Source organism: Hyla sarda, chromosome 3 (genome assembly GCF_029499605.1).
Source record: "Hyla sarda isolate aHylSar1 chromosome 3, aHylSar1.hap1, whole genome shotgun sequence".
In the NCBI taxonomy this organism is placed as follows: domain Eukaryota; kingdom Metazoa; phylum Chordata; class Amphibia; order Anura; family Hylidae; genus Hyla; species Hyla sarda.
The window spans coordinates 378,074,939-378,100,766 of NC_079191.1; the positions used below are offsets into that span (position 1 = coordinate 378,074,939).

The 25,828-nt window shown below is 41.8% G+C and overlaps 1 protein-coding gene across 2 annotated transcripts in view; it reads left to right on the top strand.

The window, feature by feature from the left end:
* LOC130362823 (serine palmitoyltransferase 3-like) overlaps positions 1-25,828 on the top strand; it is a 65,952-nt gene that overhangs the window by 35,976 nt on the left and 4,148 nt on the right. The window contains exons 4-13 of one of the 2 annotated variants that reach the window (XM_056567879.1): positions 2,845-3,033; positions 8,435-8,589; positions 10,249-10,397; positions 11,454-11,578; positions 13,430-13,523; positions 14,336-14,441; positions 17,412-17,631; positions 18,543-18,669; positions 22,221-22,356; positions 25,559-25,688. In XM_056567879.1, the coding sequence (XP_056423854.1) occupies positions 2,845-3,033; positions 8,435-8,589; positions 10,249-10,397; positions 11,454-11,578; positions 13,430-13,523; positions 14,336-14,441; positions 17,412-17,631; positions 18,543-18,669; positions 22,221-22,356; positions 25,559-25,688 (1,431 nt within the window). Of the gene's footprint in view, positions 1-2,841; positions 3,034-8,434; positions 8,590-10,248; positions 10,398-11,453; positions 11,579-13,429; positions 13,524-14,335; positions 14,442-17,411; positions 17,632-18,542; positions 18,670-22,220; positions 22,357-25,558; positions 25,689-25,828 lie in introns of both variants that reach the window. The other variant, XM_056567878.1, reaches the window with a different exon arrangement.

A 25,828-nucleotide genomic window follows, 5' to 3' on the forward strand; every position in this document is an offset into this window, starting at 1 on the left:
ATGTTAAAAAAAACTGTATACGGTTTAATACAGTTTTTCACCCGGACCAAGAAACTTGGTAGACTACAGTTTTGGATACGGGTAAAAAACTGGACAAAACTGTATAAGACGCAAAACGGACTAAACTGGATGATGCGTTTGACATACAGTTTACAATGTTAAGTCAATGCATACAGTTTTCTATACAGTTCCATACGGTTTTTAACTTGAAACCGTATACGGGAACTGTATAACAAAAACGTGGTGTGCATGCACCCTTAGATCGTGGTGGCGACTCTGGAGGTAGTTTGTGTATATATTTTTATTATGGACACTTCTTACGGACACTTATTGCACCACACGATTGAGTGATGCACAACGGAGGATTTGCACATTGTGCGCTCAGAAGTGACTTTGATCTGCATTCTGATGTACGGGATGCCTTATTTATTTAATGTTTTTATACTGTTTACATATGTAAATCACTGTTTGATGATGTCAGAATCTTGTAATTGGTTGGCTTATTGAAGCCTCATACATGTTACACGTTAAGCACTTGAGAAAGCCAGCGTGAGGCTGGAGAAACGTAGTCTCTCTCACATCATGGAAAAAACCTTATTTGGATTTCAGTCGTGATGTGCTGCCTGCATTTTTTTATGTCATAATATGCCACCGCAGCGCTATGAAAGAAAAGTATTTCTATCAGCAACGCATAGTGCCAGCAGCCAGCCGGCCGATGATGCTGATAGAAATACTTTTCATGCATAGCGCTGCGGTGGCATATGTATATAGAAGTGCTGTGGGGGGCAGATAATGCTTACAGAGACCTCATTGCACGAGGACGTTGCTACCAGAAGTGAGATCACTCTCGCTATCAAGAACTAACTTCTTGCCGGTGCGATCCACCTACTGAGAGCCAGACACTGTTCCATGCCATTCACCCACTGGACTTCATCTATCACCCTCTGCCAGGAAGCGACGATCAGAAGAAGACTAGGTAACTCTGTGTTTAGGCCGTGCGCACTGTGAGAATTGGTGCCCGTGCCAACCTGCGCACATTTCCTTTCTACTACATCTGGATATTATTGTTATGACTATAACCTTGGGAATGTACCTTCAATTGTTTTAAACCTAGAGATTGGTACCAATCAGTTCTTATGGACACTTTTTATTTATTTATTAATTTTTTTGCATAACTCCATAACTCCAGCCATTTTTTATTTTGATAATTTTAAGTGGCAATTTTATGTTTTATAACCTTATTTTATATTCCTATTTTGAGCATTTTAATGTCTTAAATATTACCTCTACATGCAGTTATTGTCTCCACTACACCATCATTCCCACAGCACGGGTCCTGCTTGGGAATTTTATGGAATAATATAACTCCTATATTCAAATTCGGCCATCTTTGCCTGGAGATCTGATCCGTTTACTTAATATTTACATTTTACATTTTAAAGTTTCACTTGTTTGATTGAAATTCCAAGAAAAAAAACTTTCGGTGTGCACTGCGCATGTAAAAAAACAGTAAAAAAAAAACATATGGTGCAAACTGGATTGAACCGTACGCACATACGGTTCTGTACGGTTCCCATTGACTCCCATGTTAAAAAAATAAATACAGTTTTCATTATGATTTTTCACCCAGACCAAAAAAATGGCTAGGACCATTAGACCAGAGCAAACTTAAAGGGGTACTCCGCTGCACAGCGTTTGGAACAAACAGCCATCACGCCCCCTCCCATAAACTTGCATTGAGGGGGTGGGACATGACGTCATGAGGGAGCAGGGCTATGACGTCACAAGCTCCTGGCGCCGGCTCCAGCGTTCGGAACAGTTTGTTCCAAATGCTGAGCAGTGGAGTACTCCTTTAAGTTACTTAATATTGCAATATGTATGGGGCAGCTTTAGGCTAGGTTTACACTAGGGAACTTCTGTCCAGAATTCCACTTAGCAGTACAGCGGACTCCCATTGCTGGCAGTAGAATTCCTCTACACAGTGCAATTTACAAAATTTCAGCAGAGGATATTCTGCCGCTGAAACGCCACAATCAAAAAAATTAATTGCTCATTCTGTAGGCGAAATCCACGCCAAATACATTGCCGTCTATGCAAAAAGCAATGTCTGCGTGGTCCCAAAATTCCATCCAGAGATTGAGTGTGCCCAGCACCAACTGAATCAATCAGCACTGGGCGCACTTAACGGGATTCTCCACTGCCCTGTCTTCCGCAGCGTCCGGAAGTTTATTACTCCGAACGCTGTGTGCGGGCTTCCGTATTCGAGGTCGCCCCCTCGTGACGTCACGCCCGCCCACTCAACGAATGTCTATGGGAAGGGGGTGCGACCGTCACAAGGGGGTAGGCGTGATGTCATGAGGGGGCGGGCGTGACGTCACGAGGGGGCGGCCTCGAACACGGAAGACCGCACACAGCGTTCGGAGTAATAAACTTCCGGACGCTGTGAGTGGAGCTCCGGAAGGCAGGGGAGTGGAGAACCCCTTTAAAATCTCCAGGTGGAATTTTTCCGTCCAGAGCTTCTTCAGTGTGAACATAGCCTTCTGGTATTCATAAAAAATCAACCTTCTCTAATACAGCCCCTTCATGTTTTATGCATACTGAAGTTCAAACAACCTAATTTATATCTTCTCTACCAATGCAAAATAAGTCGTCTTCAATTAATACCTTTTCCCTTTGTGAACAACATGCATAAGGCATATTTCATGTTTTTTACCCATATGACTCATAGAATATTCAAGCAATGGCTTTTATCAAGAAAAAGTAAGTCTCTGTAGGGTTTCTTATTTGGTGCTGCCTCACATAATTTAGTGTATAATATGCTTATTTTACATCCCATAACAGCAGAATGGAGCCGCTAATGGCAACTTATACAAGAGAGAATACAAGGAGTCTTATGAAGAAGCCCCACTCTACATCCCTGTGCTTACCTACTTCGGTTATGGAATTTTAATCTTATTTGGCCATATACGGGATTTCATGAGAAAATGGGGATTAGAACAATGTCACATGGCCAAAGAAAGGGAAGAGCAAAGAGTAAGAATTTTTAAGCATTATAGATGATTGATGTTTATATATTAATATGATCCAAACTTTGAGATGCTATTTTGTGAATGTTTCGGCTTATATGGCTTATCTGGAGCTTTACAGGGGTTTCCTTACCATATGTAACTCTTAGGCTAGGTTCACACTACGGAATCTCAGAGATTCCAAGTGCAGCCAGTGCCGACTGATTCTGGACCCCGTGGACACTGCAGTTTCCAATAGACTACAATGTGTTCCGCGAGTATTTCCACCTGAAGAATGAGCAACACCATTCTTCAGGCACAAATTTTCAAACGGATTTTCCGTTCACAAATTCCGCTTCACAAATTCCGAAGTGTGAATTTGTGAACAGAAACCCATTCGCTATACAGTACATTTTAGTAAGCGGAATTTCTGCCTGCAATTTCAAAGAGGAATTGCTGGCGGAAATTCCGTAGTGTGAACCTAGCCATAGGCTCACTACGTGTTCTGAGAATTACCCTATAAGGCTGTTTCCACTTTATTTTTCTGTCAGTTTTTGGAAAAGTGCCACTGCAGTTTTTGAGATAAAGCCAGAAGTGTATTCAAAAGGAATAGGACATATAAAGGAAGGCCTTACACTTCTCCTCCTTTATGGATCCACTTCTGACGTTGGCTCAAAAACTGCAGTGGCAGTTTTCCAAAAACTGCCAGAAAAAAAAACAAGTGGAAACTTAGCCTTATAGGGTAATTCTCAGAACATGTAGTGAGCCTGGATTGGGATACTTAATTTACCTTCCTGAAAGAGGACCCATGGCCAACCACAAAAGATGTAGATTCATAAATACAGGGTGGGCCATTTATATGGATACACCTTAATAAAATGGGAATGGTTGGTGATATTAACTTCCTGTTTGTGGCACATTAGTATATGTGAGGGGGCAGGGGGGAAACTTTTCAAGATGGGTGGTGACCATGGTGGCCATTTTGAAGTCGGCAATTTTAAATCCAACTTTTGTTTTTTTAATAGGAAGAGGGTCATGTGACACATCAAACTTATTGGGAATTTCACAAGAAAAACAATGATGTTCTTGGTTTTAATGTAACTTTATTCTTTCATGAGTTATTTACAAGTTTCTGACCACTTATAAAATGTGTTCAATGTGCTGCCCATTGTGTTGGATTGTCAATGTAACCCTTTTCTCCCACTCTTCACACACTGATAGCAACACCGCAGGAGAAATGCTAGCACAGGCTTCCAGTATCCGTAGTTTCAGGTGCTGCACATCTCGTATCTTCACAGCATAGACAATTGCCTTCAGATGACCTCAAAGATAAAAGTCTAAGGGGGTCAGATCAGGAGACCTTGGGGGCCATTCAACTGGCCCACGACGACCAATCCACTTTCCAGGAAACTGTTCATCTAGGAATGCTCGGACCTGACACCCATAATGTGGTGGTGCAACATCTTGCTGGAAAAACTCAGGGAATGTGCCAGCTTCAGTGCATAAAGAGGGAAACAAATCATGATGTAGCAATTTCGCATATCCAGTGACTTTGAGGTTTCCATTGTGTAAGAATGGCCCCACTATCTTTTTACCCCATATACCACATCATACCATCAATTTTTGTGTTCCAACAGTCTTGGAGGGATTTATCCAATGTGGGTTAGTGTCAGACAAATAGCGGTGGTTTTGTTTGTTAACTTCACCATTCACATAAAAGTTTGCCTCATCACTGAACAAAATCTTCTGCGTAAAATGAGGGTCCTGTTCCAATTTTTGTTTTGCCCGTTCTGCAGCACCTGATACTACGGATACTGGAAGCTAGGGGTGTGAATCGCCAAGAATTTTGCGATTCGATTCGAATCGCGATACCAGTGTGGCGATTCGATATATCCCGATATATCGCGATACCGTCTAGGTGACGATACATCGCGATATATCGCGATACATCGCCCACCTGGGAGCATTCATAGATCCCAATAGACGCCGCTGTCAGCTTTGACAGCGGCGATCTAGTACTCCGGTGCACACTTTTCTCATGTTATCCCGTCCGGGCTGCAAAATAAAATAAAACGCACTTTATCTTACCTGCCAACGAGCCCGCGAAGCTCCGGTACAGGTGTTCGGTCCCCGGGCTGTATTCTTCTTACTTCCTGTTAGTCCGGCACGTCACATGGAGCTTCAGCCTATCACCAGCGGAGGCGGGACATCGCTACGGCCAGTGATAGGCTGAAGCTCCATGTGACGTGCCGGACTAACAGGAAGTAAGAAGAATACAGCCCGGGGACCGAACACCTGTACCGGAGCTTCGCGGGCTCGTTGGCAGGTAAGATACGGGCGTCCGCAGATAAAAATTTCACATCCCTAAAAGAATCGATTCAAAAATATTTGGAATCGATTCTGTATCGGCAAATGAAAAATCGCGATTATCGCGAGAATCGATTTTTTCTTACATCCCTACTGGAAGCTGTGCTAGCATTTCTCCTGTGGTGTTGCTATCAGTGTGTGAAGAGTGGGAGAAGAGGGTTGCACAGACAACACAATGGGCAGCACATTGAACACATTTTATAAGTATTCAGAAACTTGTAAATAACTCATGAAAGAATAAAGTTACATTAAAACCAAGAACATCATTGTTTTTTTTTTGTGAAATTCCCAATAAGTTTGTGTCACATGTCCCTCTTCCTATTGAAGAAACAAAAGTTGGATTCAAAATGTCCGACTTCAAAATGGCCGCCATGGTCACCACTCATCTTGAAAAGTTTCCCCCCCCCCCCTCACATATACTAATGTGCCACAAACAGGAAGCTAATATCACCAACCATTCCCATTTTATTAAGGTGGATCCATATAAATGGCCCACCCTGTAGTATAGGGAACTCTGATCAAACACCTGTTTACAGTTTTTTTTAATATGACTTGTCTGACAATTCAGGGAATCAGTCAGTCAGACCTACAAAAATTCCCAGTATCACCTGTAAAAGCAGTATCAAAAATACCAACAAATCAAACCTACAAAAATACTGCACAAACACATCAAATAATTCAAAAGTATCAAACAAGTGTATTAAAGAATTGCATATATAATACAGAGAAGGGAATATCACCCAAAAGAAATATTAAAAATTCCCACCCTTAAATGGGCACTGTCAGATACAAAAACTTTTGATATGTTGTAAAGCATGCTAAACAAATAGTTTTGCAATTGCTTTCATTAGAACAGAAAAAGACAGTCAAACAACTGCCCCCCCCCCCCCCTGCTTGCTTGGACACAAACTAGTCTTGCTGTGTCCATGCGTCATCACCTATGTCATGGACACACTTCCTTGATTGACAGCTGTGAGCGCAGGGCTCACAGCTGGAGGAAAAAGTCACTGTCAGCTTATGTCCCGCTACTGTTAGTGAGGACAAGCTGGGAGTTGTAGTTTTGCTAATGCTAGGGGAGATGAGAGGAGACAGCATACTGAGGGAGGGGGCGGAGACCTGCACAGTGAGGCCACGCCCCCTCCCTTTGAGAGGAATTCAGACTAGAGAGCTAAATGAAAAGTGTAATAAAAAAATAAAGGTGCTAGACACATAAAAATTTGATGTACATGGTCAAGATTAGGCACTGAGTGATATATTTAAAAAAAAGTTTTTTCTGTTGGATCTGACGGGTACGCTTTAAAGGGGCCCTCCGCTGCTCAGTGTTTGGAACAAACACAAACTGTTCCGAACGCAGGAGCCGGCGCCGGGAGCTTGTGATGTCATATCCCCGCTCCCTCATGACATCACATCCCGCCCCCTCAATGCAAGTCTATGCGAGGGGGTGTGACGGCTGTCTCGCCTCTTCCAATAGACTTACATTGAGGAGGCTGGGCGTGACATCATAAAGGGATGGGGCTATGCCGTCACAAGCTCCCGGCTCCAGCGTTCGGAACAGTATGTTCCAAACGCTGAGCAGCTGAGTGCCCCTTTAAAAACCTAAACTCCAAATAAAGGTGGGGAACTGCCTTAGGGACCAGACACTTTATGATAATAAATGGGGTTCTGCCTTTGGTGTCCAGTGCCTGCATGAGGTATGTTATACTTACTAACCCAGTGGGTTTGCTCTCTTGTGTACAAGGAGATGTGGGATATGTTATCATAATTGTGGTACAGTTCATGGTCTGATGATTTTATATGCATAGAGGGTTTGGCCTTCATTGCTTGGAACATGCCATTTGTATAAACTATTGTATATCCATTGTGTAGCAGTTTATTTACTAATCATAATAATGTCTGGTCCCTAAGCCAGTTCCCCACCCTTGTTTGGGGATTGGGGTTTGAGATTTTAAGGGTGGGGTATTTTTTATGAATTTTTTGGTTGGAATTCCTGTTTTCTGTATGTTTGTTTGTTTTCTTTGTACCTTATGTTTTGTAGGTATAAATCAGTTGGTTGGGCGTCAACTTAATTTTAAAAATTTTAGTGACTGTCAGGTGATGGGCGGGATTATACAGTCAGATTGTTGTACATTGAGGGGCATGTATGCTTAATACACACCCTCTCACTGTATAATTAAGTCCACGCCCATATGACTTATTCACTAAACTGTCAGACAAACTATAAACCCTCATATCATTTGAATGGGACAGCATATAAAGAAACTATAAACATGTGTGATCAGGGTACCCAAAGCTTTTTTTTTTTTATAATAATGTATGTTTTTGGAGGTTGGCCATAGGTCCTCTTTAAGGTTCATCAGTGACACGGTAGGAATTATGCATCAATTTGATATATTTAGTATAATGCAGTGTCTATAAATCAGTGACCAGCTGCAACCCCTATGAATATAGACATTCACCAGACGTGTTTACTAGGGTGAACATCAGTGTGTTGCTCTTTAGGGATTAGAATGACTCTTGCAAAGAGAGTGATAAACCTGAAAATAAAGTCATTAGACAAACATAGTAGACTGTGAAAGATATAGAATTACCCTATAAAATCTGGTCTAGATGTAGGTTGTTGTGTGCTCCTAGACATGGACAGGAACATTTAAGGACCACCCAGCAACATTAAAGCATAAGTCCAATACTTCGATCCCGCATGGGGAGACACAGACCACGCTGGGTGGTACTGAAAAGTTCAGTGCACAATTCAGGGCTCATGCATGGAACTTAGTTAAGCGTGGTCCGGTTACCACAGCAACCGCACTGCCCAGTATGATGTACGTCTCTCAATGCTGGAGCTGAAGGTTGCGCTGGATCAAAGTGTTGTGTACGCTTTAAAGGGGTACTCCGCCCAGTTTAGGAGATCGTGGGGGTCCCAGCGTGTGGACCCCCTGTGATCAAACACTTATGCCCTATCCTGTGGATAAGGGATAAGTGTTTTCCGTTGCAGTTGTCCTTGTAATAATAAAATATTCTGCTGTGTGAAATGTGGTCATTTACACCATTCTCCTGTTTTAAAGGATTTTGTGCCTCTTTACCAAGACTTTGAAAATTTCTACACAAGAAATATTTACATGCGCCTCCGTGATGCTTTTAGTCGGCCCGTATGCAGTGTTCCTGGCGCCCTGTTTGATCTGAAGGAGCAGGTGTCTGATGACTACAACTGGACTTTTAGGTGATGATTCTGCCAAATCTCTTTGTAATAACATTCTGGTTGCTTTTTTTTTAAATATTATTCTATTAGACTCTTGCTGATTTTTCTTTAAAGGGGTTCTCCACTAGCCAGGTACTTTTACTTCCGACCGCTGTTTTCACGCTGTGGGGGTTGCCCACACCCCTCCAAACATCACGGCCACGCTGCCTCATGTCTATAGGAGGGGGCGTGATGGTTGTCACGCCCCCTCCCATTGACTTGCATTGAGGGGGCATGACCATGATGCCACGAGGGGCGTGGCTGACCTCCGCAGCGTGAAAACAGCGTTGGGAACATTTACTTCCAAACGTTGGCCAGTGGAGTACCCCTTTTTAAGGCTGGGTTTCTACTTGGCAGGTTTTTTGGAGGGGAGACTGCAGTTTTGAGCCAAAACCAGAAGTGGGTTCAAAAGGATTCTTCTCCTTCCCCATGGATCCATTTCTTGCTTTGGCTCAAAAAGTGGAAACCCAGCCCAAGACTACATTCACACGGCTTAAGTTCCGATCTGTAAAGCTTGCAGAGGATTCTTTGTGGAATTCCGGTGAAAGTTTGGTGGAATTTCTGTGTGCTCAAAACACAGAATTCTGCCGAAATTTCAAACCCCATTGAGTTTAACGGGATTCCACCTGCAATTCCGTAAAATTTTAAGGGGTTCTCCGGTGATTACACATCTTATCTCCTATCCAAAGGATAAGGGATAAGATGCCTGATCGTGGGAGTCCCGCAGCTGGGGACCCCCGTGATCATGCACGCGGCACCCCATTGTTCCCTCCGGGTCTGATTACGGGCGACTACAGGGCCGGTGGCGTGTGACGTCACGCCTCCGCCCCCGTGTGACGTCACGCTCCGCCCCCGTGTGACGTCACGCTCCGCCCCTGTGTGACGTCACGCTCCGCCCCTCAATGCAAGCCTACGGGAGGGGGCGTGATAGCTGGCCCTGTAGTTGCCGTAATCAGACCCGGAGCGAACACGCTCCGGGAGCTGATTACAAACGGGGTGCTGCGTGCATGATCACGGGCGTCCTCAGCTGCGGGACTCCCGCGATCAGGCATCTTATCCCCTATCCAAAGGATAGGGGATAAGATGTGTAAGCACCAGAGAACCCCTTTAAAAGACAGGTATTTAAATTTTGCAGAATATCTGCTGCAGAAATTCTGCTGTGTGAATGGGACAGCGGAATCTTATTAAACTTAATATTCTTTAGATTTTGGTGGAATTTACAGTGAAAGTTATCAAGGATCAGAAAAACAGCTGATTTAAAAAACAAACAAAAAAAAAACAGCACCACACCTGTCCTCAGGTCGTGTGTGGTATTGCATTGAAGCGAATGGAGCCAAGTTGTAATACCACACCCAACCTGAGGACAAGTGTGATGCTGTTTTTGGTATAATTTAGCTCTGTTTTTCTATTCCTAGATAACCCTTTCGAGAAGCCTCCGTTGGTGAGAATATGGTTTCTCCTACTATTTCCTTTCTCCTCAGCTAGTTCCCACACTGCACTTGTAAAGAATATAAAAACATGTAAGACACAAGAAATATGCTAATGCTAAGCTTGGCATCTTTTAATTTTTTATTTTTTTTTGGCATAATGCTGGACCATGTTAATCTAGTGAGGCAACCCCTCCCTTTGGTTTGATTGTAGTGACACCGGAAAAGTCATCAAGGATGTGATCAATATGGGATCATACAACTATCTGGGTTTTGCAGAAAATAATGAAGAGTCCTTAGAAACAGTAAAGAATGTATTAGAGAAGTATGGTTCTGGAGTGTGCAGTACTAGACATGAAATGGGTAAGTACACTCAAGTGTATTGGATAAGGAGCCTGAGGGCCAGCGCAGGAATGTGCTAAAATGTATTTATATTGATGCACTTTAACCCCTTAAAGGGTACTCCGCTGCCCCAGCGTTCTGAACATTTTGTTCCGAATGCTTGGAGCGGTCGGCGGGGGTTGTGATGTCATGACCACGCCCCTTCTGATGTCACGCCACTCCTGCTCAATGCAAGTCTATGGGAGGGGGCGTGGCGATAGCCACGCCCCCTCCCATAGACTTGCATTGAGCGGGAGTGGTGTGATGTCAGGAGGGGGTGTGGTCATGAAGTCACAACCCCCGCCGCCCGCACCTAGCGTTCTAAACAAACGCTGGATGCTGCACATAGATCTTGGGTGTTAAAACACTGAACATTGAACCAATTGACTATACAAGTTCTTACCAAGTATTCTGGATTGGATGGTCCTAAGTGCAGTTTGTTGAACAGATTAGTGTATGAGATAAATATATACATTGAAACTTCTTCATAACAGTACAACTTAAAGGGGTACTCTTTTTTTTTTTATTTTTTTATTTTTTTTTAAATCAACCAGTGCCGGAATGTTAAACAGATTTGTAAATTACTTCTATTTAAAAATCTTAATCCTTTCAGTACCTATCAGCTGCTATATGCTCCATAGGAAGTTCTTTCCTTTTTCAATTTCCTTTCTGTCTGACCACAGTGCTCTCTGCTGACACCTCTGTCAATTTCAGGAACTGTCAAGAGCAGGATAGGCTTGCTATGGGGATTTGCTCCTACCCTGGACAGTTCCTAAAATGGACAGAGGTGTCAGCAGAGAGCACTGTGGTCAGAAATAAACTCCTGAAAGAAATACAACTTCCTCTGTAGTATACAGCAGCTGATAAGTACTGGAAGGACTAAGATTTTTACACAGAAGTCATTTACAAATCTGTTTAACTTTCTGGCACCAGATTATTTAAAAAAATGTTTTTTCCAGTGGAGTACCCCTTTAACTTACTTGCATTGACTTTGTAAAATAGATGTGTCTTTTGTCATTGAGATTCATTCTGTTTTAGGGCTAATGGATAAACTTCAAGAGCTGGAAAACTTGGTTGCAGAGTTCCTTCATGTAGAAGCAGCGATGGTTTGCAGTATGGGTTTTGCCACAAATTCAACAAACATTCCAGTTCTGGTTGGAAAGGTTGTGACATTTAGATCAACTATTACCTTGCCCTTTCTAACAGCACACAATGGGTCTCATTTACTAAGAATTTTGGATTTTTACTAGTGTGAAATGTTCTTACAGACTTGTAGGATTCCTTTCTATTTACTATGGGGATCACAGATTTACAAGTCGGGAACATTTTCTGACCAGCTTTTTTTTAGGGGGAAATTTCCAGCTATTAATTCTCAGGATTTTCTGTGAATTCAATAGTAAATAGGTCAGTTTGTGAAACCACACCCCTTTTTGGACCAATCACACCCCCTTTTTCAGCTTTTCACTATGCAGTGTCGGGTTAGTTGGATTTTCCTGGTGTACACTGTTACACACTGCCCCTCATTTACTATTGCAAACCCGACATGTTTTGTCGGGTTGTGCGCTAGATTCTGTCTGCGCCAGAATTGAAAAAAACCCAACTAACTCTCCATTTTGCTATAAAAAAAAACACGAAAAAGGGGCGTGGCCGCATGGAAAAGGGGCCGTGGTCTTCGGAAAGGGGCGTGTTCACGACATTTTCACAAAAACCCAACATATTTACTAAGGTTTCCACATTTACACAAAATGTGGTGGATTTGAGCTGAGGAAAACCCTACAGATCAGAGCATGTGTAAAAAAAGCAAAGTGTAGGGAAAGTGGAAAATGTAGGGAAACCTTAGTAAATACCGTGGAAAATAAATTGTAGGGAATTAAAACCCAAAAAGAAACCTACACAACACTCTTGGTAAATAAGGGCCAATGTGTAAGATATGTCTCAGACACTATGCACCAAAATAACATGGAAAAACCCGACAAAACTAGTGGGTTTTAGCTTAGTGAGGGAGATTTATCAAAACCTGTCCAGAGGAAAAGTTGCCCAGAACAACCAATCAGATTGCTTCTTTCATCTTGCAGAGGCCTTGTTAAAAATGAAAGAAGCAATCTGATTGGTTGCTCTGGGCAACTGGGCAACTATTCCTCTGGACAGGTTTTGCTAAATCTCCTCCAATATCTTTATTTACATGTAACAGTAAATGAGGGATGTTTGCAATACAATAAATATATAGTTAGGGAAATGTTGCTTGATAATCAATAGATTTCCAACTATGGTAAACATACGACTCCCACCACTATTGAATAACCAAGAGTCACCATGGATCCCTACAGTTTATTGGAAACACAACCTTGGGCTATGTTCCCACAAAGTCTTTTGAACCGCTTTATAAGACTAAGTTCACACTATCTGAAAAAAAATTCTGATATATTTTTTTTTACATGCACATTTTCAGCCATAATCTGCAATAAATGCAGCCATTACAGGTAAAAAATGTGCATGTAAAAAAAAATACAGGGTAACATGAAATCCTGGAGCACCTGTTATATCCCACAACAAATATATAGATATGTGGCTTACTTGATTTGTAATTTTGTGCTTTAAAGGGGGTGAGTCCTCACTCTGCATAACTCATGTTCCTCCCTGAGGCTGCTGTGCTGGTTCCCTTTATCCAATCACTGCAGGATGCTCTGTAACCCCCTCCTCTCTGTTTTCATGCTGCAGTCTGATAGGACAGGAGTGAGCATAGAGGAGTGGTAGTCCCGCCCTCACTTGCTCTAAATTTTCCCTGCTTGTGCTTCAGCTGGGACAATGATGATGCTGCAGCCGGACAGGATTATTTGTGGATGGTTTTAATAAGCCATGATTTCGATAATAAGGAAAGACATTTTTCTTATACAGTTTTGCCAAGAGTTAAAAAAGTTTTGGAATCTGACCGTGCCCATTTAAGTATCTTACTTGTATCTCGCTTTTGGACAATGAACTGACTTTATCTCCTCTATTTTGGTATATATACGCAGGGCTGTCTTATACTAAGTGATGAATTAAACCACACTTCTCTGATTCTTGGAGCAAGACTCTCTGGAGCCACCATTCGAGTATTCCAACACAACAGTAAGTGTCAGGAAATGGACAGAAAAGAGAGGTCAGAGCTCTAACTTCTATACAGTGTCGCGTCACCTGAGTCTAATCGGTGAGTAGCTTTCCTCATGGTAGGCCCAGTATAGTACCAAGTATCAGATCAAACACAAATATCAATACACATATGTATATAATTATTTTTCAATACTGACAACCCAATGCCCACTTGAATCTTTGCCTGTGTGCAGGAGTGAAGGAGAAGGTTCTACTTATGTGTAATGAGGCACTGTAATGAAAATGTAGAGGTATACAGAGCCTATTGGGATCAGAGTGAGTCAAGTGATAGTTTTTACTGTAATGTTAAAGGGGTACTCCGCCCCAGTCTTTTTATCCCCCTATCCAAAGGATAGGGGATAAGATGTCTGATCGCGGGGGTCCCACCCTGCTGCACCCGGCATTCGTTTAGAGCATCGGGTGCAGCGACGTAGGCTCGTGACGTCACAGCCATGCCCCAATCGTGACGTGACTGGCCGCGACGTCACGAGCATCCGCCCCGCATCACCAGTCATCTGGCACGGAGCGAAGTTCACTCCGTGCGCCGGATGTCTGGGGTGACACAGCCGAGATATGATATGGGGATAAGATGTCTGTCCCGCTGCGGGGGCCCCTGCGATCAGACATCTTATCCCCTATCATTTGGATAAGTCTTATGACCATACAGTATGTCCTGCCTAAACATTGATAGAGGTGCTCATGGACTGTACCAAAAAAAAAAAAAAAAGACAGTGCAAAGGGAGGCTTGATGGTCCAACTTTCAAATTGTATGTATATTTTCGTATGTTAAGATATGAAGAACCTGGAAAAACTATTGCGGGAAGCTGTAGTGAATGGTCAGCCACGAATTCGCAGAGCCTGGAAGAAAATTCTTATTATCGTCGAGGGCATTTACAGGTAAAAAATTATTTTAGAAAAGTCATGATGATGATTGATGATGATTATTATGTATTTTGCAGTAAATGTCTTCATACATACTGTTGTAAACGAGAGAGAGGGAGAGTTGGCTGTTGTAGTTCTCTGGACAGAGTTGCTGATCTCAAAGTAGCTGGGAGGCAGGAGATGGACCCTGGGATCTCAACAATCTTTGTCAATTGGGTCTGAACGTGTGGGATAGTCTATGACCCTGGGGCACCCCTGTGGCAGTAGTACCTGGGTGCAGATGAAGAATGCCCATGTGATGTTGGGGCAAATAATTGTAACTCGACCCAGTTGTGAACTTGAACAATTAACAGTGGCTTTACTAAGGTAGTTTCTTGGTGCAAGTCTTTTTAATGAACATGAGCTGTAGTTCACACAGATTTTCCCTTTAGCATGAGAATTGAAGTAGTACTGTATTCAGTTTTGTAGCTTGAAGACAAGGTTAAATGTCTGTATGGGTGACTGAAATCTCAATTCACTCCTCTTAAATGGTTAAGGTTTTTAATCTGCACTTTAATAAAAATTACATTTTAGGTTGCTATTTAGGGGATGGGAAATTGAGGGTTCTAGTGATCACGTAAGAGGTCAATTGTATATAGTGATTAACCCTCCATCCATAAGCCCATTATTTTTGAAGGATATTTGACTCCTCTAGCACTTTAAGCATTAACTTGAAGATGCCAGACAAATATATACATATACATATACACTCTGCTGGAATGGGATCTTAAAGGGGTACTCCGGTGGAAAGAAAACTTTTTTTCTTTAAATAAACTGGTGCCAGAAAGTTGAACAGATTTGTAAATTACTTCTATTAAAAAATCTTAATCCTTCCAGTACTTATTAGCTGCTGAATACTACAGAGGAAATTGTTTTCTTTTTGGAACACCGTGCTCTCTGCTGACATCTCTGTCCATTTTAGGAACTGTCCAGAGCAGCATATGTTTGCTATGGGGATTTTCTCCTACTCTGGACAGTTCTTAAAATGGACAGTGATGTCAGCAGAGAGCACTGTGGTCGTGATTCATCAGAGAGCACCGTGGTCCAAAAAGAAAATAATTTCCTCTGCAGTATTCAGCAGCTAATAAGTACTGGAAGATTTTTTAATAGAAGTAATTTACAAATCTTGTACAGATACAAGGAATGTCAGCTCACCCAATCCTCCGCATGGCAGCAAAGCCTCCAGCTCAAGAAGAAAAGTTTTCTTCCTAATTTACAAATCGGTTTAACTTTCTGGCACCAGTTGATTTAAAAAAAAAAAAAATGTTTTCCACCGGAGTACCCCTTTAACTGTTTGGCTCCCTGTGATATTTCAGAAGACTTGCGTTACTCACAGTTTTTTTTTTTGTGCTACTATACCCTATAACAGAGGTTTTTCTACCTGTACCTGTTTTATCCTGACAAAAATCCTTAATAAAGAGCAAGAAGTTTAACCTGAACATCGGGTGCTGGACAATTCTTCTTTGTATGGACTTTGCTGCTTGAAGCCGGGGCGGTGCCGGCGGGTCCGCTGCACAGGTGAAACAGGTTTGCCGGAGTGTAGCTGTTAGCCAAGAGACGCTGGTACCCTTTTGCAGGGTGTAGAGCAGTGAGGTTTGTAAGAAAAAAAAGTCAATTAACACTGGATTCTGCCAGATGCCCAATAGTTGCAGACGGGCAGTTGTTAATTTCATATCCCTTCTTACTTAAGATGTTTCTCTCCCCCATTGGAGGTGGAATATGGATTTTAGAAGATATCCTTAAAGGAGTACTCCGGTGGAAAACTTTTTATTTAATTTTTTTTTAAATGAACTGGTGCCAGAAAGGTAAACAGATTTGTAAATTACTTCTATAAAAAAAATAAGGATTTCTTTTTTGTGTTGTCCACAGTGCTCTCTGCTGACACCTAATGCCAGTATCAGGAACTGTCCAGAGCAGGAGAAAATCCCCAAAGCAAACCTATGCTGCTCTGGATAGTTCCTGACACGGACAGAGGTGTCAGCAGAGAGCACTGCGGACAACACAAAAAAGAAATTCAAAAAGTAAAACATTTCCTCTGTAGCATACAGCTGCTAAAAGTACTAAAAGGATTAAGATTTTTTTAATAGAAGTAATTTACAAATCTGTTTAACTTTCTGGCACTAGTTAATTTAAAAAAAAAAAAAGTTTTCCACCGGAGTACTCCTTTAAGAGTGGACTAGTAGCAGCTTGTGAGTCTATGTATACGTCACATAATGCTATGAGAATCACTGACTAGACCTGAAGCTTAGATTGGATGGCAGAACCAGGACCAGCCAAGTTTCTGCTCAGCCGGTGTGCTGGCAGAGAGAAGTTCACACGAGCTCCTTCACTTTCCCAGGCCAGACTTACTATTTTGTTCCATCCCTCTAGGGTGAGATGATTAAACTTGGGGACTCCTCCCACATTACCTTCTTGTGGCTTCTATGAGAAACCCATTTAGGAAGGATCATGTGACCTACCTCTAAAACCCTTATATATTATCCACCAGAGGTGGCAGCACAGAGAACATAAACGATTGCACATTAATTTACAGGGTATGAAAATGGAAACAGAGAAATAGAATTTATGTTAGACATGTCCTGACTTACAATAGTGGATTATATACATTATATATACAAATCTTCTGGCACATGACAATTTATTACTTTAGTAGCAAGTAGACCAGGTACCGGGATACTGCAATAGTTCGGACATTCTATAAACTACAAACAGAATATTTAGATTCATTGCTGTAACAAAAAAAGGATCCCCTATTTTTGTTGCCGTTATTCTACTTCCTAATGTACAGACCCCACAAATCTGGAAGCTTCCTCTCAATAATTTTATGTTATCATAGGCTTTCCCCTTGTTCTTATTATAAATACTATATAATATTTTGTAGAAATAATATTATTCTTATAAGATAATACTTTGTTATAATAAACAGAACACTGTTCCATTCTCCAGTATGGAAGGATCTATTGTACATCTTCCAGAAATAATAGAATTAAAGAAGAAGTACAAAGCTTACTTATACGTGGACGAAGCACACAGTATAGGAGCAGTGGGGCCTACAGGGCGAGGTGTGGTGGAATATTTTGGCATGGATCCTGCAGACGTGGATGTATTGATGGGAACATTTACCAAAAGCTTTGGTTCTGTAGGGGGATATATTGCTGGAAAAAGGGTAAGTGGGTTTGTTTTCTGGGAAAAAAATATATAGTATGACTGCAAAAAAGACTTAGATATACAAAGAATACTTTTGTGTATCTAAATAGGAAATCTTTTTCACTTCAGCTACACTAAGGAATATAAAGCCTAACATGTAATGCATTGATCTGTATAAGCAATGTAATGGTTGCTCATACAAGTGGAGGGGGGGGGGGGGGGGGAAGTGTTTTTACTGTATTCCTAAAGTTAACCTTACACATTGCACAATCCTTATTTTAATAAATACACTAGCAATGAACATTTGATATTTGTAATTGAATAGTGAGCTCTACTTTAAATCCCACCAATAAACATGCCTATTTATCTTGTCCCAAAGGGCACTGTAATTTTTTTTATAGCTGCATATGCCATTACAGAGCTCCTTTGGTGCTGCATATCTTAAAGGGGTATTCCGGCCTTAGACATCTTATCCCCTATCCAAAGGAGGTAAGATGTTTGATTGCTTAGGGACTCACTGCTGATGGCTGTCACGCCCCCTCCCATAGACATGAATGGAGGGGGCATGGCATGGAGTCACGAAGGGGCATGGCTTAACCGCACGTCTCCGTCTCGGGAGCAGTGCCCGGCACAGAATGCCAGGAGCTGCACTGAGATTGCAGGGGGTCCCAGCGGCGGGGATAAGGATGTATTGAAGAAACCAGTTCTGTGTTTCTTATGACAAAATCCTCAAGTTCCCGACAATGCTTCAACACAGTCCATGATTGCCCACTGTACCTTATCACTAATACAGCTTTGAATTCTTGGAGAATTTTAAGATGCAGATTACTTAAGTACTGTAGGCCTAATTTATCTGTATCTGTATTTGAAAAATAAGAGAAAAAACATTAACACTAAAAATGTTTTCTGTGAATGGGATTTAATTTCTAGGAAATTATCGATTACTTACGGAACCACTCACATAGTGCATTTTACGCACCATCTATACCGCCACCTATAGCTGAGCAAATCATACGGGTAATGAAGTGCATTATGGGACGTGATGGGACACTGACAGGTAATGCATTATGTGTCTTTCTTTATTATCACATATTTGCCAGCACTGTAGGGAGAATACAGTCATGTTATAATTTAATGTCCTGGTAAGGATTCATTTAAAGAGCATCATACATTCACTACTTAAAACCTCTAGCAGGGGTTTGTGTCCCTATGCCAAACATACCTTTTATGCAATTGTGTCTCTTTATTCTCTAGAAAATACCATTTATTTTGTGTCCCACTGGGTCCAAAAGGCATGACTAGGGGCTGCTGTGGCCATGAGCCGCAACTCCTCTCTTCACTCTATCACACCGCTTTGATTAACCCCCAGGGCTCTCCTGCTAATGGCAGCTCTGTCTGTTTTGTTTACGCACTCGTGGTGAGCTTCACAATTCCTAGAGGCAGAGAGATCGCTCCCTGCCTCTAATGACAGTTCTCATTTGTGGCGCATGCACAGACAATACACCCAGAGCTGCTATCAGCAGGAGAGCCCTGTTTGTCAATCAAAGTGGCTTAAAAGAGGCATAGCGGCCCAAGGTTATTTTGTAGAGCATAAAGATTGCATAAAAAAAGTATGTTTGGCATGGGGACACTAACCCTAGCTAGGTTAAGGGGGAGGTTGTATGTTGGGTATATATGTGACAGATGCTTTTTAAGACTCTTTACTACTAAAATGTTGTTCTCAAAATTCTTCAATTGCTCACCAATATGCATAATAAACAAAAGGCCAGACAAAATAACGCAGCACCCTGCACTATTTTGTCCAAGGCCAACAAATCCGATTAAAGTCAACTGGGTCAATTCAGCACTGATTTTGTCTTATTTTCTAGTGACCCTGCTGTTCTGTTTCTTTTGTTGTTTTGGGGAGTTTTGCTTTACACAGACATTTTTTGCTTTATTATTTTAGGTATTATTCAGGGATTTAAAAAAAGAAAAATAGCACCACACCTGTCCTTAGGTTGTGTGCTGTATTGCAACGTGGCTCCATTAATTTCTAATACTGTATAACTCCTATAGGGTAGGGTCACACAGGAGCACATCTACAGTGTGTCTACGGCAGAGCGGGCTCCCTAATGCTGCTGCGGTAGCTCTGTGTGTCTGCTCGTATCTGCAGATTTCCCGCTGGCAGTCATGAGCAGACATGCAGACCTATGGCAGCAGCAGCAGCAGGGAGCTTGCTCTGCTGTGGCTCTGTGACTACCGGCAGTGCATACGCAGCATTAAATACTCTGCGGAGGTTCTCCCGTGTGACCCTACTTTTAAACAGCATTTTCATGCAAAAATGTAAACTAACAATGTGTAGAGGAAGAGTAGTGCAGTTGCCTCTTTAAAAATGAAGGAAGCAAGCTGATTGGTTGCTATGGGCAACTGCACTACTCTTCCTCTGCACAGTTTTTTTTTATAAATCTCCCCCATAGAGAATAGTTATTCAATTATGATGCCCATTTTTTTTTTCTTTTTCTTTTTTGAAGGTGCAAAAATATGTGTTGTTAGTAATTTTGCTCTCGGAATCTGATAGCAATCTTACATTGCCATTGACTCAACATGCTGACAAAATAGAGACTAACTTGTCATCAATCCCTAAGAAGCTTATTAAAGAATGACTGTAAAAAGTAGACATTGGGGAAGGTTTACTAAAATAGTTAAACAGTGTAAACATGATACCATCCTGGGTAAAAACGCTGCACGAAACAGCCGTCCTTTTTCTGTTAGCCCCTGTCGTGCTGTCGTGTCTCCCTCATTCTGTTGATCTTGTAATGAATAAAGCTGCTATTTGCTGAGAGTTGTATTTTCGTCTTTTGTCCGCTCACATTGGATTCAAGTATTTACTGTGCATAGAACCAATGAGAGCGGCACAGTGTATGTAACATGTGCCAGCTCGGAGTTCATCTCAGTTAATGACTGCAATTTCCTTTTGTGCTGTGCTAAAAGGCAGGGAAAGAAGTTCTGGGGGAGCTCAGTGCTGCACTATTTCCTGCCCAGTGTGCCAATCTATTAAAAAGTACCCGTCACTAAATAAACTTTTCTAAACTAACTCGGGCTATGTCCCCTAACTACTCCTAACACTCCTCCAACCTTTAAAACAAATGTCATAGCTTTTAAAAGCGCTGCATCATACCTTTCTTCTTGCTCACATAGTGCAATCTCCCAGCAGGAGAAAGTGGGCATTTCCCTGCAGACATGACCTCGCTGAAGCCTGCAGGGGTCTACATCCGCCCTCACATCTTTGCAGCGCTGTGATGAATAGAAGACCTCAAGCTCTGTGCATGTTTCAGTGAGGCTCTTTGCATGATTCAGTAAGGCTCTGTGCAGCTTTCAGTGAGGCTATGTGCAGCTGTCAATCAAGCTCAGAGCAGAGAAACACTTCCTGAGTTTGGTCTTCTGCCAGGCCAGGAGGAGACCAAACTCACTGTATTAATTGTGGCAGTGAACAGAACAGAGCCACCTAGTGGCCATTTTTTCTATTACATTTTAAAATATTTATGTTGATAATTTTAAAAGCAAGTGAATGGGAAAGTGTCTGCTAATTACACAAGGAACACTATATTGAAAGTTTTATTTGGTGACAGGGACTCTTTAAAGGCAGCTACTGCCAAGGCTAAAGTCATGGGATGTATCAAGAGAGGCATACAGGCTCGGGGCAAGGACATAGTTTTTCCTCTATAAATCATTACTCAGACCGCTTATGGAGTATTGTGTCCAATTTTTGCCTCCTGTATAGAAGAAGGACATGGCTGGAGAGGATGAAGAGGAGGGCGACAAAGATTATTAATGATATGTTAGGATTATTACAGGATCATGACAGGTTATCAAGCTTGGGGTTATTTAGTTTGGAGAACAGACGTCTTTGGGGCGATCACAATGTACAAATACAGTTTATGAATGGACAGTACAGCGCTCTTTCTAATGATCCTTTTTATACCTAGGCCGGTAACCATGACAAGGGGGCATCCTCTACGTCTAGAGGAAAGAAGGTTTCACCATCATCACAGATGGGGATTCTTTACTGCAAGAGCAGTGAGACTATGGAACCCTCTGCCGCATGATGTTGTGATGGCTGACTCATTGAATAAGTTCAAGGGGGGCCTGGATGTTTATCTTGAATAACAAAATAATAAATGTTATGGATACCACATTTCTGACATTGATTCAGGGGTTTATTCTGATGTCCATATTTGGAGTCGGGAAGTAATTTTTTCCTCTGTCATAGAGCAATTGACATCAGCCTCATAGGGTTTTTTTTTTTGTGCCTTCCTCTGGATAAACACGGTAAGAATATAGGTTGAACTTGATTATCTCTGGTCTTTTTTCAACCTTATGGACTTTACTATAGATCTAATAAATCTGAATAACTGAGAAAGAGTTGGTGTCATAATTATTACGGATGTAACCACAATCCCATTATTTTAACATTATGGCTTCCTACAATTTGCATGTTGTAATATATACATTGGACTTTTAAGCCAAAAAGCATACTAGTTTATTACATACAAATACTAGGCTGTTTGAGTAGACAAATTATTTTTGCTTATTTGGATTTTATAATAATCAGGACTGTAAATTCCCTAGGCCAGCAAAGAGTCAACCAGCTCGCAGAGAACACCAGATACTTCAGACAAAAATTACGTGACTTGAATTTAATTATTTATGGAAATGAAGACTCTCCGGTCGTCCCTGTGCTCATGTACATGCCAAGCAAAGTAGGGTAAGTACTTCACATAATATTCAAACCAAACTCCCAATGATCAGCTCATAATGGAACATAATGATGCATAAGCAGGGCATCCTTAGAGGACAGTTGCTGCAGTTGCAGTGGCCATGTAAACCATCAGAAAATAGAAATACAACCAACTAGCATAGCCATAATATAGGTCTGGTACAATGCCTGGTTCTTTATTTGCGGATTAGAAAATGGTTTACCTTATAGCAACGTGAAATTAATAGTGTGCTCACCTTAGTTTGATTCTTATATTTCTTTCTGTAGCTATGATGTTTGCATAGTTGCATCATTTACATTTTTTTCATAAAGAATACCTGTCATGATCTTGTTAAATTTTATAATCCTCCCAGTTCACTGCCACCATCCGGATAAATCACCCCCTAACTTTATTTTTTATTCGTTTTTCGTTTTCTACCTTGATATTGCTCTGTTTTTTCTGCTCAGTCTCAGTCAGATTCACAGACTGGGAAGGGGCATTACCCAGCAGGCATGACATCATCTGAAGCCATACAGGGGAGAACTTCCTCCCTCACTCTGCTACACACAGCCCATAGCAGTTCAGTGTGAGAAGAGCTTTGATTTGATAAGGCTGCAAGGCTGCTACAAGCCCATTTAAATAGATATGTTACACTGAACATGCTAAACAGATACAGACTGTAAGCATTTTCCCAGAATGGTTTATTTAACTAAAATACACAGTATCGGAAAGTAGAAAGTAAAATGGAAACATAAGTGCATATGGACCTTCTGTACAGATCACTCCTCTATGATCCAAAATGGAATATGGAATACAGCTTTATAAGGGTAAACGGATGAGTACAATTGCCTGAGGAACTGATGAGGAAAAATTCTCACTAAAGATACTGGCCAAATCCTTGCCATTTCCTTGCCAAAATTCCTCATCAATTTCTCCCTAAATATTTTCATCAGTTCCTTGTTAAAGCAGATTTGGAACAAAATTTTGAAGTGAAATGGCATGTCTGGCCAAAATGCAGTGTGAATGGGGCCTAATATCAAAAGACTGCCTCTTTTTTTTTAATTTTTTATTGTTACTCAAAAAATTTTACCCTTCAAGGGAAGTAAGCCACCAGCATGTGTTTACACAGCCGGGGTTTAGTGTCCCAAAACTAGCTGACCATTAATGTAATGCTTCTGCCTGGGAAAAGGTCTGGCCAGAAAGGGTTTCCCTTGACCTCATTTATCTTGGAATTAGAGATGACTGAGGATTAGATAAAACTGGACATGTGTGCATTATCTTCATTAGTACCCATTTAAAGAAACATATGAGGGAATTAATGGAGGTGGATATATCCAGTATTATATCTTTTAGCCAGAGTGTTCCTTTACCTATCATCAACTAAACTAAATCTTCCTAATCCCCCCCCCCCCCCCCCCACACCCATCTGTCCCTTATGTCATTGCTGCTCATGCTGCTGGACGTGTGTAAGGGAGGAAGGGGGCGTGGCCCGGCAGGCGTGACATCATCTTAAGGGCTCACTTCCGCCCTTCTTCCTCTATGCTGCAATCCCTCACGAGGGTGCTGCATAGAGGCTCTGCTGAGTCTCCTCCTCTCTGTTTAGCACTGTACATGCCATACAGAGAGGAGGAACCGGCCGGCCATGTCAGGAGCTGTGCTGTGGGCACATCGCTCGCTCCCGCCTGTCTTATTGACCGGCAGGGAGCTGCACTGTGCTTGTCACGTGTCCCGGCTGCAGTATGAAAGTTCGGACTCATGCCAGGCCAGCATGAGTCCGAACTCTATAAGAGACTAGCGGCCGAGACATGTAGGGAGACTCTTGGTGGTCAGTTTTTCAAACATAAAATTAACCTATAAATATATATATATATTTTTTTTTAAATAACAGGCAATTAGAAAGTTGTTTAGCATACATTATTATGCAATATATCCTAAGTTTTTTTGATTACAGGTACCTCTTGGTAAGAGATTGTTGACTGCTAGACTGAGAGGTTACATGAGGGCACATACACACTCAGAACAGGCTTCAGACGGCCCAGACACACCACTAGAGGATTGTTCTGCTGACATGCAGCTACCACAGTTTTCTTGTCCAGAATCTATACATAGTCTCTTCCCAGACCATTTCCAGAAGCCTAGCAGAAGGAATCACTGCTCCCATTACGTATCCAATCCAGCCATCTCTGCCTTTGTTTGCAGTGGTGTCGTGAAAAAGGAATTGAAACACTCCCTTGGCATGCCCAGTCATCACCAATAAAGTTTTTATGGGACCAGCTGGGATGCCAGCTTCAGCAATCTAAGAGTTTGCACAATCTACAGGTGCAGCTGCAACATCCGTGGACAAATGTGCCATAGGATGTTATACAGAATCCATATGCCTCCATTCACAACCTTATCCAGGCTTGAACAAAATGGAAGAGCGTTCCATAACGTAATACCGCCAGCGAGTAATCCACACAATAAGTAGTATGGGCTCTTACCGCAGGTGGTTGTGTGAGCTCACACACAACAATGGTAAGCGTGGGTGAGAGCAGGGTCCCGTCTGCAGCCTTCCTGACAGAATGAACAATTCAATTAAACACCTTCCCGGGGTGCGGCAGGATCGAATCAGCACTGACAAGAACGAGCACGGGAGATGAGGTAAGGAACGGTTTATTAGACTAAGAAGCGACGCGTTTCACCACGCATGCAAAGTGAAAAGCGTTGCTTTTTATTCTAATAAACCGGTCCTTACCTTATCTTCCGTGCTTGCCCTGTTCAGCGCCGATTCGATTCTGCCGCACCCCGTGAAGTCGTTCCATTGAAGTATCCTGGCTTGAGGCGGCCCAACAGGGTACTAGAGCCTCCGTTCTTTTACAGTTTTCCTCCAATAAACGTAACCTTTTTCTGTTATATTAAGTGGTAGATTGTCATACACAGTATGCTACATATCCCAGCTTGCTGTCATTTTTAAGATTTTGTTCTTGTTATATTTAATTTTTTTATTCAAAAAGTTCCATGTATTTCTGTATAGTCTGTACATTGGAAACAGGAATGACATGATGAGAACTTACTTTTATCTATGCTCACCACTAAAAATAATTTAGGATTTGGACAAGTGTCAAATTTTGCCTTTCTAGAATGTTTATTAATGGTATCCAAAGGCGCAGAAAACAAATTGTTCTGACAGCATTAACATCTGAAATTTAATTCTCTGCTTTGTACCCACAGGGCTTTCACAAGGCACATGCTAAAGAAGAAAATTGGTGTTGTTATAGTTGGTTTCCCAGCAACTCCTATAGCTGAGACTAGAGTGAGGTTTTGCATTTCAGCCGCACATACCAAGGAAATGTTGGACAAGGTTCGTTATTTTATTCCCATGTCTGAAATTATTTGGGGCATCTATATGGAGCTATCTTTATGTAATGTGCATGGACCTGTATGACACAACCAGTGGACCCATACACAATCAAAGTTAGTGTGAAAATCCATATTTCCCCC